The sequence below is a fragment of the Dermacentor albipictus genome, unplaced genomic scaffold, assembly GCF_038994185.2.
Source record: "Dermacentor albipictus isolate Rhodes 1998 colony unplaced genomic scaffold, USDA_Dalb.pri_finalv2 scaffold_12, whole genome shotgun sequence".
Lineage (NCBI taxonomy): Eukaryota > Metazoa > Arthropoda > Arachnida > Ixodida > Ixodidae > Dermacentor > Dermacentor albipictus.
The window spans coordinates 7,187,535-7,200,443 of record NW_027225566.1 but is presented as its reverse complement, the minus strand read 5'-3'; the positions used below and the strand labels follow the sequence as shown (position 1 = coordinate 7,200,443).

The following is a 12,909-nucleotide window of genomic DNA, read 5'->3' as shown; positions in this document are numbered from 1 at the left end:
TGAGTGTCGGGCCATGTTTATATCTTGTTAATGTGTTGCGCCACTTCCTATGCGATGGTATGATCGTGCTGTTTGCGGCTTCTAGTCTCGACAGTCTGAGGTGAACACTCTCCAGGCTCCGCTGGATGGTACGCGTGATGGACGCGATGATAGTTTCCTCGAGATTGCTTAAGCGAGCCTCGAGTGCATCTATTCGCGCGTCGCATATCGCTGCGCGCGTGCGCTTGGGTCGTGTTGCCTCTGTAAGGGCGGGAGTGGGTCTTTGTTTGGTATCGGGGAACTCAACCTCATCGTCCTCTATAGGTTCCTCTTCTGTTCCCTGCGTGGCCTGAGTGGTCTGTGAGGGAGTGAGTCTGCGTTTAGTGTCGGGGTATACGACTTCGTCGTCGTCTATGGGTTGTTCTTGAGTTTCATGCATGGCCTCTTTATCGGTACCACTCTTCACGGCATGCTGGAGTTGTTGTATGAGGTCGTCTTTTGCGCGAATCTGTTTCTGCATGTGTTCTATTTGCTTCTGCAGCGCTTGTATCGCCTGTGTTAATTTAGTTACCTCCGTCTGTGTTTTAGCGGGTGCTTTGTCGCCAGCCTTCGCGGTTGGTGCTCGTTTTCCCGTGACCGCATCTGCCCAGCTCACCTTCTCGGTGGTTTCGGTGTCTCTTGTTGAGGTCCTTCTGGGGGTGCGGCTGCGAGACCGGCGTCGCTGCTGCTGCCGTGGGTTTGGGATGCGGCTCCGGGACCGGGAGCGGCCTCGGCTGCGGGTCCTGGATCTCGAGCGCGGCTTGCCGGCGGGGCTGGTTGCTTTGGCGGCCGCCTCCGCTTCCTCGGTGGCCCTGTGTCGTTCTCATTGCCTCTTTGTCACGACGTAGGGGGTCTTGTACCTTGCGCGGCAGTTGCGATCCGCCGTGATGTGTGTTCCCCCGCACAGCTTGCAACGTGGGGAGCACTGGTGGTCGGGGCCTGGGTTGAGGGCGTCACAACCACGTCGCACTTTGTCCTGAGGATTGGGGCACTCGTCCATGCGGTTACCGAGTCTCCCGCAGCCGTGACACATGTCGATTTGCTTGCGATACAGGGCGCGGCGAAGGAGGGCGCCGCCGTACCTGACGTAGGAGGGCACTCGCGGTCCTTGAAAGGCCACTATGACCGTCTTGGTAATACTGAGTCGTTTGGCTGCCAGGGCGTGGGGGTTGCGGGCATGAACGATGTTGATGTGAATGGACTTGGCGTCCTCCTCCAACGGGATTCCCCTGATGATTCCCTTCACCGTGCAGTCGGGGGCCGTCTCATAGGCACTGACCTCGTGGCGGCAATCACCGATGGTAATGGCTTCTAATTGTCCGTACTTAGCGGCGTGAGTAGCGTGAGGTGTACTCACGAATATGATGTTTTGGCGGTTGTTGGTGCACACCGTGTCCTCCCGTGCTTCTTGCCCCGGTACGTTGGCCGCCCGGTAAATGGCCGATGCGAGGAGCACGGTTCCGGTGGCGGCAACGTCGAGGCCTCCTCTTGGTCGTATCAGGACATTGAAATCACTTCGTGGGAGTAGTGGCATTTTACTGTTCCTGATGACTTGCTGCTTGACGTTACGCTGTCTTTGACGCGAACGCTGTCGGCCGCCGTTCGCTCCCTCGCCGGTGCGGGAGTGGGTTCCGTTCTGGGTGTTGCTTTGCGCGGCCTCGCGGTTGAATTGGGTTTTGTATCGAATGGTGCACCAGCCGTTGTCTTGGAGAAACTCTTCAGGGGAGATGTCCTCCCCGTTCACTTGAACTTCCATCACTGCTCCAGCGAAGCGAGCTCCGGCGAGGGTTAGCGTGGAGCTGGTCAAAAGCCTCTGTGATTGGGAAGGAAGTCGTTTCCCACCTTGAATATGGTGCCAGTAGAATCTTTGTGACTTCCTGCCTACGCTGGTGTTACATTCATGAGGTGAATGAGCGAGAATCACAGCAAAATTCTTGAAAAACGGAGCCGACGTGATGTGCGTTCGCTCCCTTCAGCGACTTCTTCTTCTGCCCCTTGGCCAAGCGCCGCGTATTCTCTTGTAAATATACTTGTACATAGCTTTTCGTCTGCGTCTTCCTACGTAACATATCTGCTGGAGTTGGACATTCGCTGTACCTCGTCACGGAGCTTCGCAGTGGACGGCACGTCGAGCCTTCCTTCATGGCTCCCGGCGACGAAAACCCGACTCCGCCGGCTCCGACACCTGCTGCCACTTCGACAACCTACATCGCTCTCCCCGGTCCCCGTGATCCTGGCGTATTCTCGGGCAAAGATGGGGAAGACGTCGATAACTGGATCAGCCTGTATGAACACGTCAGCCGCAATAACCGGTGGGACCCTACTATTGTGCTCACCAACGTAGTCTTTTTTATCTCGGTGGCACACCTCGAGTTTGGTATCGCACGCACGAAGATGAGCTCACCAGTTGGGATTCACTTAAGACAAAGCTTCGAGACTTGTTCGGCAACACCTACGGTCACCAACGTGCTGCGCAGAAGGCGCTTTCCGGCCGTGTGCAGACGTCAACAGAGCCCTATGCCACGTACATTCAGGGCGTCTTGGCTATGTGCCGCAAAGTTGACACCCACATGACTGAGTCAGACAACGTTGCCCACATCCTCAAAGGCATTGCCGATTACGCCTTCAACTTGCTCGTTTGCAACAACGTAGCGACGGTGAATGCTGTTATAAAAGAGTGCCGCCGCCTGGAACTCGCTAAAAGCCGACGTATTGACCAGCAGTTTGCCCGTCTGCCCAACACCCCAGCGAAATCTTCCTGTGCCCACACTCCTCGTCCCAACAACGCTGCCGGTGTTACCAGGATCGTCCGGCGTGAGATGGTGGCGGCTTATCCGGCTGCCTTCGACTCCAGTCCCACCAAAACATCTTCAGTCGCGGTCTCACTGATCCAGGCAGTTGTCCGCCAAGAGTTCGAAAACATGGGTCTTCACACCATCTGCTCGGCCCATCGTCCTGATACCGGCCCGGCTTCTTCGATTCCGCCCCGTCCAGCATCTTCTTACCCCCCACGTTTCCGCAACCCATCTGAATGGCGCACCGCTGACGACAAGCCCATTTCTTTCCACTGGCATCGAGTCGGGCACATTTCTCGGCACTGTCGCAGCCGCTGCAGTTCCCCGACTCGGTCTACTTATACTGCCTACTCTCGCCCCCCAGGTGACCCTTCTCGTCCCTATGCCGCACGCTCCAATAACGCCGCCGCTGATTCGCCTGCACCGAACCACTCCTATTCTCGTTCGCCTTCGCCCAAATGACGACAATCTCGCTGTCCCCAGCCCCGTCGCTCCTATTCGCTGACTCCCTTCGGACGCCGCTCCCAGCCGGAAAACTAGACGATGCAGCGCCTCGAGGTGACGCTTTATTGCTCCTTACGCCGCCAAATCCTCTACTGACGTTGCCCACTCATGTGAACCTTCTTGACGTGCAAGAACCTTCTTGACGCGTTTCTGTGTCTGCACCCATAGATTTTGGGGCGCATTTGTCCGTAATGAGCGCTGACCTTCGTAAGGGGCTCAAGAAAATTGTCACGCCCGCCACGACACCGGTTGTCCGTGTCATCGATGGTGGAACAGCCCCCGTATTTGGTATGTGTACCACCGGCGTCTCCTTCGCCGATCGCTCAACAATCGTGCTATTCACAGTCATCGCCCACTGTCCCCACGACATCATCCTCGGCTTAGACTTCCTCTCCGCACATTCTGCTCTCATCGAGTGCTCCGCCAGTGCTCTCCGCCTTGACCTGCCTGTTCCGGATCCTGCCGAACCACACCCCAGCCACCTCAGTTCCGTCGACTTCGTTCGCTTGCCACCTTCGGCACTGACCTACGTTGACCTAGTGCCATCCCCACCAGTCCCAGACGGTCACTACATCGCAGCTCCATTGCACGACGTCTGCCTTACACACGGGATCACAGTACCTCATACAGTTTTATCTATTACGGCGAATTGCGTCTGCCTGCCAGTGGTCAACTTTGGCTTGACGACACAAGTGCTGCCACGCGGGCTGTCACTGGCCCAGCTTTGCACATTCGAGGATCACTACGTAGCATCCATTGCAGTAGACGACACTTCATCCGATACTCCTCTACCATTGCAGTCGGCAAATTGTGCCATGGCTGACTTACAGAAAATGATTGCGCCCGACTTGCCGTCCGAGCACGCTCACGAAATCTACCGCGTTCTGTTTTCCTACCACGATATTTTTGACTTTAACGATCGTCCTTTGGCCCAAACTACAGCTGTCAAACATCGTATTAATACCGACGATGCCCCACCTATTCATCGCCGCCCGTATCGAGTGTCACCAGCTGAGCGTCAAGTTATTCACGCTGAAGTTCGCAAAATGCTTGCCAAGAACATTATTCAACCATCATATCGTCCATGGGCGTCACCTCTTGTACTGGTCAAAAAGAAGGATGGCTCATGGTGCTTTTGCGTGGACTATCGGCACCTTAACAGTGTTACCAAAAAGCACGTGTATCCCCTACCTCGGATAGGTGACGCCCTTGAATGCCTCCACGGTGCTCGCTTTTTCTCCTCTATTCACCTTCGCTCCGGCTACTGGCAGATTGCCATGGACGATCTCGACCACGAGAAGACTGCTTTTGTAACACCCGACGGTCTTTATCAATTCAAAGTGATGCTGTTCGGTCTATGTAACGCCCCTGCCATTTTTGAACGCATGATGGACTCCCTTCTTCCCGGTTTCAAATGGTCCACGTGCCTGTGCTACTTGGATGACGTTATCGTATTCTCCCCAACGTTCGCTACGCACCTCGAGTGCCTCTCAGCAGTCCTGGACGTTTTTCGTCGAGCCGGTCTGCAACTCAACGCATCGAAGGGTCAATTCGGCCGTCGCCAGATTACCGTCCTTGGACATCTCGTTGACGCGAACGGAGTGCAATCGGACCCAGGCTGGATCCATGCTGTTGCGCACTTTTCTGTTCCGAAGTGGGTCAAGAATGTGCGCAGCTTCATCGGCCTTTGTTCGTACTTCTGCCATTTCGTGAGAACTTTTGCCGCCATAGCACGACCACTAACCGAGCTTTTGAAGAAAGACGCCCCTTTCCAGTGGGGCGATAACGAGGCCTCTGCATTCTCACATATAATCGACATTCTCACAACGCCTCCCGTTCTGGCCCCTTTCGATCCTTCTGCGCCTACCGAAGTCCATCCTGATGCCAGCGGTCGCGGAATTGGCGCCGTACTGGCACAACGCCAGCGTAGCCACGACCGAGTTATCGCTTACGCCAGCAGGCTCCTCTCACCCGCGGAACGCAACTATTTCATCACTGAGCGTGAGTGTCTGGCCCTAGTTTGGGTGGTTGCAAAATTCGGCCCATACTTATATGACCGACCCTTTTCCGTTGTTCACAGACCATCACGCGCTTTGCTGGTTATGCTCACTGAAAGATCTTACAGGAAGACTTGGTCGCTGGGCCTTACGCCTCCAAGAATATTCGTATACTGTCACCTATAAATCTGGCCGACTACACAAGGACGCTGACTGCCTGTCTCGCTACATGGTTGACGAAACCTGACCACGCCGACAGTAGTAGCGCAACGGCATTTTTCTCTGTGTCTGCCTTCGCTAACATCCCCGATGAGCAGTACCGAGACCTATCGCTGCGAGCACTTATCGAGCGCCTGCGCTCTACGCCTACCGACACATCCGTTCGCTGATATGTCCTCCAGGGCGGCATTCTGTATTGAAGGAACTTCCTCCCGGACGGCTCTGATGTTCTTCTTGTCATGCCAAAACAGCTACGACAGACTAAGCTCTTTGGGATGCATGACGCACCCACTGCAGGACATCTTGGGGTAACCCGAACGTACGACTGCGTCCGCCGCCGCTTGTATTGGCCTGGTCTCACTCGCTCCGTTCAACGCTATGTTGCTGCCTGTGATCCCTGCCAGCGTCGGAAAACACCTCAGTTGCTACCTGCCGGTCATCTCCAGCCGATCACCGTCCCTGCGGAACAGTTCTTTGGTGTTGGATTAGACCTGCTCGGTCCCTTCCCACGTCATCCTCTGGGAACAAATGGGTAGCCGTCGCCACTGATTACGCCACCCGATACGCTATCACTCTGGCTCTCCCTACCAGTTGCGCCACTGACGTCGCGGACTTTCTCTTGCGTGACATTACCTTGCTTCATGGCGCCCTGCGACAGCTGCTTACTGACCGTGGTCGAAACTTCCTCTCGAAAGTTATCGCTGACATTGTGCGTTCCTGCTCCATTCAACACAAGCTGACTACCTCATACCATCCTCAAACCAATGGCCTGACAGAGCGGTTAAACCGTAGTCTTACCGATATGCTGTCCAAGTACGTTTCCAAAGACCACCACGACTGGGACATTGCCCCTTCCTTACGTAACATTTGCGTACAATTCTTCCCGGCACGACACCGCCGGATTTTCTCCATTTTATCTACTGTATGGTCGCGAACCTACCTTGCCCCTAGACACGGCACTTCCTCCTGCTGCGATCTCAACAAGCGAGTATGCGCACGACGCCATCGCCCTAGCCGACCATGCACGCCAGCTTGCCCATGCTCGACTGACGGCCTCACAAACCACTCAGCAGTGACAGTACAACGGCCGCCATCGTGACGCACAGTATTTGCCTGGTGCGCTCGTGCTCCTGTGGTCGCCATCTCGTCACGTCGGACTTTCCGAGTAGCTCCTTTCACGATACACTGGGCTCTACCGCATGCTGCGCCAGGTGACGCCTGTGACTTACGAAATTGCTCCTGTGGGATCAACCTCGTCCTCTCCTCTGGCATCTAGCGATGTCGCGCATGTCAGTAGGCTCAAGGCCTACTACACTGCTTCCGAGTCCAATCTTTAGTCGCTTCGGGACGGCGCTTTTGCAGCCGGGGGTAGTGCTACGGAACAATATGTGCGATCACGAAGAGGCGAGCAGTGTGAAGACGAAGACGATTAGAAGCTAGCGCGGGCTGTTGCCTCTTGGCCAAGCGCAGCGTATTTTTTTGTAAATATACTTGTACATAGCTTTTCGTCTGCGTCTTCCTAAGTAACAATATGCAGAAAAAGATAATGATCAATAACTGGTACAAGAGTTCAGGGTGGCCAGTCAGCCTCTAGAGCGTGTGATGGTATACGTTTACCTACGTGAATTACTCACAGGAGACCCTGATCATGACAAGGAAATTTACAGAAGAATACAAATGGGTAGGGACGCATTCGGCAGACATTGTCAGATCCTCACTGGAAGCTTACCACTATCATTGAAAAGGAAGGTGTACAATGAATGCGTTCTACCGGTGCTGATAAATGAGGCAGAAATTTGGAGACTGACAGAGCAGCTTGAGAGCAAGTTAAGGAGCGCGCAAAAAGCGATGGAACGAAGAATGCTAGGCATAACGTTAAAAGACCGAAAGAGAGCGGTTAGGATCAGAGAGCAAACGGGGATACCCGATATTGTAATTCACAATAACAGAAAAAAATGGAGGTTGGGAAGTTATGCAATGCGTACATGAGATGACCTGTAGACCATTAGGGTTACAGAATGGGTGCCAGGAGAAGCGAAGCGCAGTCGAGTACGGCTGAAGACTAGATGGCGCGGCGAAATTAGGAAATTCGCGGGTGCTAGTTAGAATTGGTAGGCGCACGGTAAGGGTAATTGAAGATCAGGAGAGGCCTTCGTGCTGCAGTGGACATGAAACAGGCTGACGACGATGATGATGGTTATTTCCCGTAATTTGGCGTTCCAGTTACTTTTGTGCTTGAATGTATCATACGACGTCTTGGTCAAATAGTAACAGGATTGCCGCTTTATTTTCCCGCAAAGTTCTGGAATTCATATCTCGAAGCTGGTGTCATCCTGAAAATTTGTTCCAAGTGCATTCGATCTGCCTTGCGAACTCCACTACTAGAATTTGCAAATTTCACTATGAGCCATAAGGTAACTAGATAAAAAGTTAATCAGTGAATTTTGCTATATAGTCGACTATGCTTATCACTTTTTTGCAAGCAGTGTCTGGCGCTTCGAATAGACCACCTCATGAACTGGAATGAAGCTATGTGCTACAGGAAACCTCTAGAATTTTTGAAAGTACTTGCTGAAACACCTTGTATATACTGGCTGTTTCATATATATATATATATATATATATATATATATATATATATATATATATATATATATATATATATATATATATATCATACAGAATTCTTAAATATCGCCTTTGACAGACTGCTTAATTGTAGTCCTTGTGCCGGATTACCCAAAGCCGCAGACGTTACTAGCATCAGCAATCGAAATATATAATCAAAGAAACAATAAACATGCATTACCTAACTTTCACATCATTTATTTCAGGGCACATATTTGAGTTTACGAATTCTAGCCTGTGAAATTGCAAGGCATATCCAGTTGGAACGAATTCTAAAGATCGCAGCGGTTTCGAGATATGCGCCGCGATACTTTCGGTAAAAACGCACTATTTTTTCACTTTGTTAACAAACTGCCGTTTGATGCAGTGAAACCCAAAAGTAAATGGAACGCCCATCTATATCGTCACACACTTTGGGAATACCTCGAAACTTGTATCATCCCGAAAATTGGTTCGAAATGGGTACTGCTTGCCAATTCACCGGCTGCAATTCGTATATTGCAATATGTGCCATAAGATAATTATTTAAAATGTTTAGACATATCTTTTCTTCATTATGCGATTATGCCTTTCGACTTCTCGTGCAAGTAACGCCGCCTCTTTGAGTAAAACAGTTCAATGACTACAATTATACTATCGGTCATCGGTGATTTTCACAAATTCTCTATAGCCTACAAAACAACAAGACACACCGAGTATATAGAGATGTGCGCATTAAACAAAGCAACCAAAGAAGAAAGACTAATTTATAAGATTTTGTTTTACAAGACAGCCAATTGATCCGGTATCCGCGAATAAGAAGTAGACGGCTTGGCGCTGATTTGACAGAAAGGTGCAGGAGCCTTTTATACGCCTCAAACTCAAAGGCGTTATTCCAAAACATGTTGGCGGAGTATGAAAGTACGCATAAATCGCTTTCCGGACGTTATTCGGTCAGTATTGAGTGTGACTGTCACCAAACTCCGTCACGCTACCGGCGACGTTCTACGGGGCCTTTAATAACATAAATGAAATGCCGTTGTTCCTCTGCACAACTATACTATCGTGAGCAATATGAGCGCGAACGCGCTAACGCGTGGCAAATAGCCCCGAAACTGAGTTGAAACTGAGCGATGCGTGGATGGCGCTGTCGAAAACAGTAGGGAAAGAGGGACGCTCTTCCGCTAAGTGTTGGCACTGCGTTAGTCGAAAACGGTAGCTTAAGGCATTTCACTGGCCGCCGACAGCCGATAAGACGGTTACGTGCACAGTAACTTAAAGCGTGGAACTTTTTTTAGTCATGTTTTTTTTTAGAGCGCTGCTCTTATACGCACCCGTTTCTGCGTTTAGCTAAAGGTATATTCAGATATACCCCCATAGCACCTGGGGTCAAATTCACAAAGCTTTTTGTTCGTAAGTGCTGTTCACGATTAGCCGGTCGCATTGGTTAATAATGTGTCCAGCATCAATATTCGCTTGCACCTGCGTTTGTGAAAAGCTTTTGGTAAGAACTTTTTTGAATACAGGCACTGAAATATATCGTATATATAGCGCATCGTGTCACGTGTTCCAGACAGACAGACAGATTCCCCTGGGAAGTAGCCCTCGAATGTTTACGCTTCAAAACAAGTGCTGCTATTGGCCACGCTTCGGTGCACAAAGTTAACAGTAACCGCAATATCAAACAGCTTTATCAATGTGCGCTAGCGATGCGAAGCTCCGCACTTTGTTTGACGCATGGTGGGAGCGCCACCAGTTATTACATCGGCGTCCTCCTTTCCATATTGTTTCCGACGGCGGCCGCCGCTTATCGCCCACAGCAGGGTTCGAGGATATCTCACACGCGCTCCTGTGTTTACGCTCATGTTGCTCACGAGAGTACATGGTCGTTCGTTCTGCACTTGCCTACTTCAGTACCACAGTCAAGATACGTTGTTGCTGCCCATTGCGCTTCTTTTTGAGCATTGATCAAGGAGATTTTCGTACTCCCTAGGGATATGTTTCACTCCATGAAAAATCTGGTTGCTTACTGCAATCGCTGCCTGCGTGTTTAATGCCCTTGAGACCAATTTGCAAGTGAGTGCCTCTATGCAAAACACACTTGATCACACTTTCTTTCTTTTTTTCCAGCAGTAAATGGTACGGCATCAGGTGTGTTATATTAGTCTTTACGTCATTTGCTACTGCTAACTCGAAAACTGTGGATATTTACAGCCTGTCAAAATTATTTTTCTCTTCCTCGCTTACTGGGAGAATCGTTGTTGAGCGAATCTTTGTTGTACCGCATTGCTTTGTACAGTATCGCACATAAGGCGACGTCTCAGCCAGGCGTCGTGAGGTGACTTCAATGATGTCGCCCATGCTCTCAACTAGAATGAAATTTTCGCGCTAAATCTGTGATCTTCTTGCGTGTAAACATCATTTTCCATTCCTGTATTGTCGAAAGTATTTTTTACAGTTGTAACCGTTCTTGACCAGATGATGATGTCGATGTCGAATGTACGTGACCAAAATGTCTCAGGCTGTTTCAACGTTTGTGCGCGAAGTTCCAGCCCGATGGGCTACTCCGGTGCCACGCCAACTGTGCCGTGTACATTGAATTAATTTGCATAGGTGTTTCATTTCGCATTACAAACATTACAGTACGTATGTCTCGCATCACTTTCCCTAGTGAACACGCCGCGCTGTCATGTGCATGGTTCACTCTGCGCTCGCTAGATGGCCACACTGCGCCAGGGTTTCACTCCGGATATCATTTGGAAGACACTATTAAAGAAATAAAGGGAAGCGGCGAGCAGGCCCTTATAACAGTCGCTAACAGTGCAACAATGAGACAACTAGTGCATTGACTTCGGTGTTCCCAACTAGCAATCCGTCATATTGAATAAAGGGAAAATCAGACATCCACCCGTTCGTAGCAATTGCTACAAAGGAAACCCATACGGATACCTCGAAAGAAAAGCCTCATAGTTGAAGAAAAATTCGTCCTGGTCTGGGACTCGAACCCGGGACCACCGCCTTTCCGGGGCAGCCGCTCTACCATCTGAGCTAACCAGGCGGCTAGCAGATGGCAGGGCGAAGTCGAAATTGTCGACAACACAAAGCAAAGGCAAGAGTTTGACGTAGTAGTTCTGCGGAAACCCGCAAGGTGGAGAGAAGTAATGAATAAAGGGAAAATCGGACATCCACCCGTTCGTAGCAATTGCTACAAAGGAAACCCATATGGATTCCTCGAAAAAAAAGCCTCATAGTTGAAGAAAAATTCGACTTCGCCCTGCCATCTGCTAGCCGTCTGGTTAGCTCAGATGGTAGAGCGGCTGCCCCGGAAAGGCGGTGGTCCCGGGTTCGAGTCCCAGACCAGGACGAATTTTTCTTCAACTATGAGGCTTTTCTTTCGAGGAATCCGTATGGGTTTCCTTTGTAGCAATTGCTACGAACGGGTGGATGTCTGATTTTCCCTTTATTCTTTACTTGTCTCCACCTTGCGGGTTTCCGCAGAACTACTACGTCAAATCCGTCATATTGATTGTTCTGTTTTGGGGCGTAACTTTTTTTTTTCTCTCGGCGATGAAACGTACCGAATCAATGTGACAAGTTTTATTCCCTCAACAGTAACTGATAGTCACGCTGTGGCGGGAGATTGTGCGAGCATAGCAGCCGCGGCCACTGTTTCTTGAGACTGGCCAGACAAGGTAGCAGTTCCAAGAGCGGCAGGTTGACGCTGCCATTCAGATTAGAAGCACCATCGTCTTCTATACTATCTCGACCACCATCGCGCCCGTGCTAACGCGGCAGCCGTATTGGTCGATGGCGATGAAGAGCGTAATTGCATAGCCGCAACGAAAAAAAAGTTATTCGTTATCCTAAAGGCGCTACGTTCGACTTTTTAACCTATCTAGGAAACAAATACAGGTGCTTGAGACAGTTTTTATTACTCTGTCATTATCCACATGTCGCATAGCTTCAGCACAAAGTGGCCATCGAATCTACATAGCCATACACTTCTCATTTGATATTAAATGTTTAGGCCGCTTCACTGAACGCAATTCCGAGTGCTGGGAAAAGTGAAAACGTCATATCTAAAAGTTGGTGTGGGTCAGAGCGTGCAGTCAAAGGGCGAAATAATCAACGAGATGGCAGAAGAGCAAATCACCGATGGCGGAAACTCAACTAACGAGTGGACATTATCCTTATTGAAAAACAAGGTTTTGCAGTAGTCGAAACTACTCGGCAACCACTTTCACAGGCACTTCTTGACGAGAGAAAATTCCTACCTACAAAATTGCTATTTTCCGTGACTGTGCAATTCGCAATTCGAATCGTTGCATATCGACGCTTTCTTCAGGCGCGCTGTTCGATAATTTTTCAGAACATAATACCAAAGCTTTCTTACAACGACTTCAAAGTTCTACTTCATTCCATACTTCCTTGCAGATCTATTCTACCCGTGCGAAATATGCCGATTTTTGCACACTAGCAAGTTGCATCTGCGCTAACGCTTGCGAATAATTTGGACGGCAGAACTTTTAAGAGAAAAAAAAATACATGAGGCTACTTATAATACATATGAGGTTATTTTTCATCGAGTAAAATGTATATATGAACATGTTGGCTACGCCTTTGCTCACAGGCGTGATGGATACAGCCTCACTATTGAAACGCTTAGAATTCTATTTCTCTGATTGTGTGAATAGACATTCGCTGCATTCGAGTGCTTAGCGTCCTTTGCCGACTCGCGACCACCAGATGCACTGGATGTTTATATTCAA

General features: G+C 50.1%; 1 protein-coding gene across 1 annotated transcript in view; it reads left to right on the top strand.

Annotated features, from left to right (window-relative positions):
• Positions 1-12,909, top strand: part of LOC139051573 (uncharacterized) — a 243,335-nt gene that overhangs the window by 218,826 nt on the left and 11,600 nt on the right. Inside the window, exon 8 of the mRNA XM_070528542.1 lies at positions 10,271-10,291. Coding sequence (XP_070384643.1) covers positions 10,271-10,291 — 21 coding nt within the window. The remainder of the gene's footprint in view (positions 1-10,270; positions 10,292-12,909) is intronic.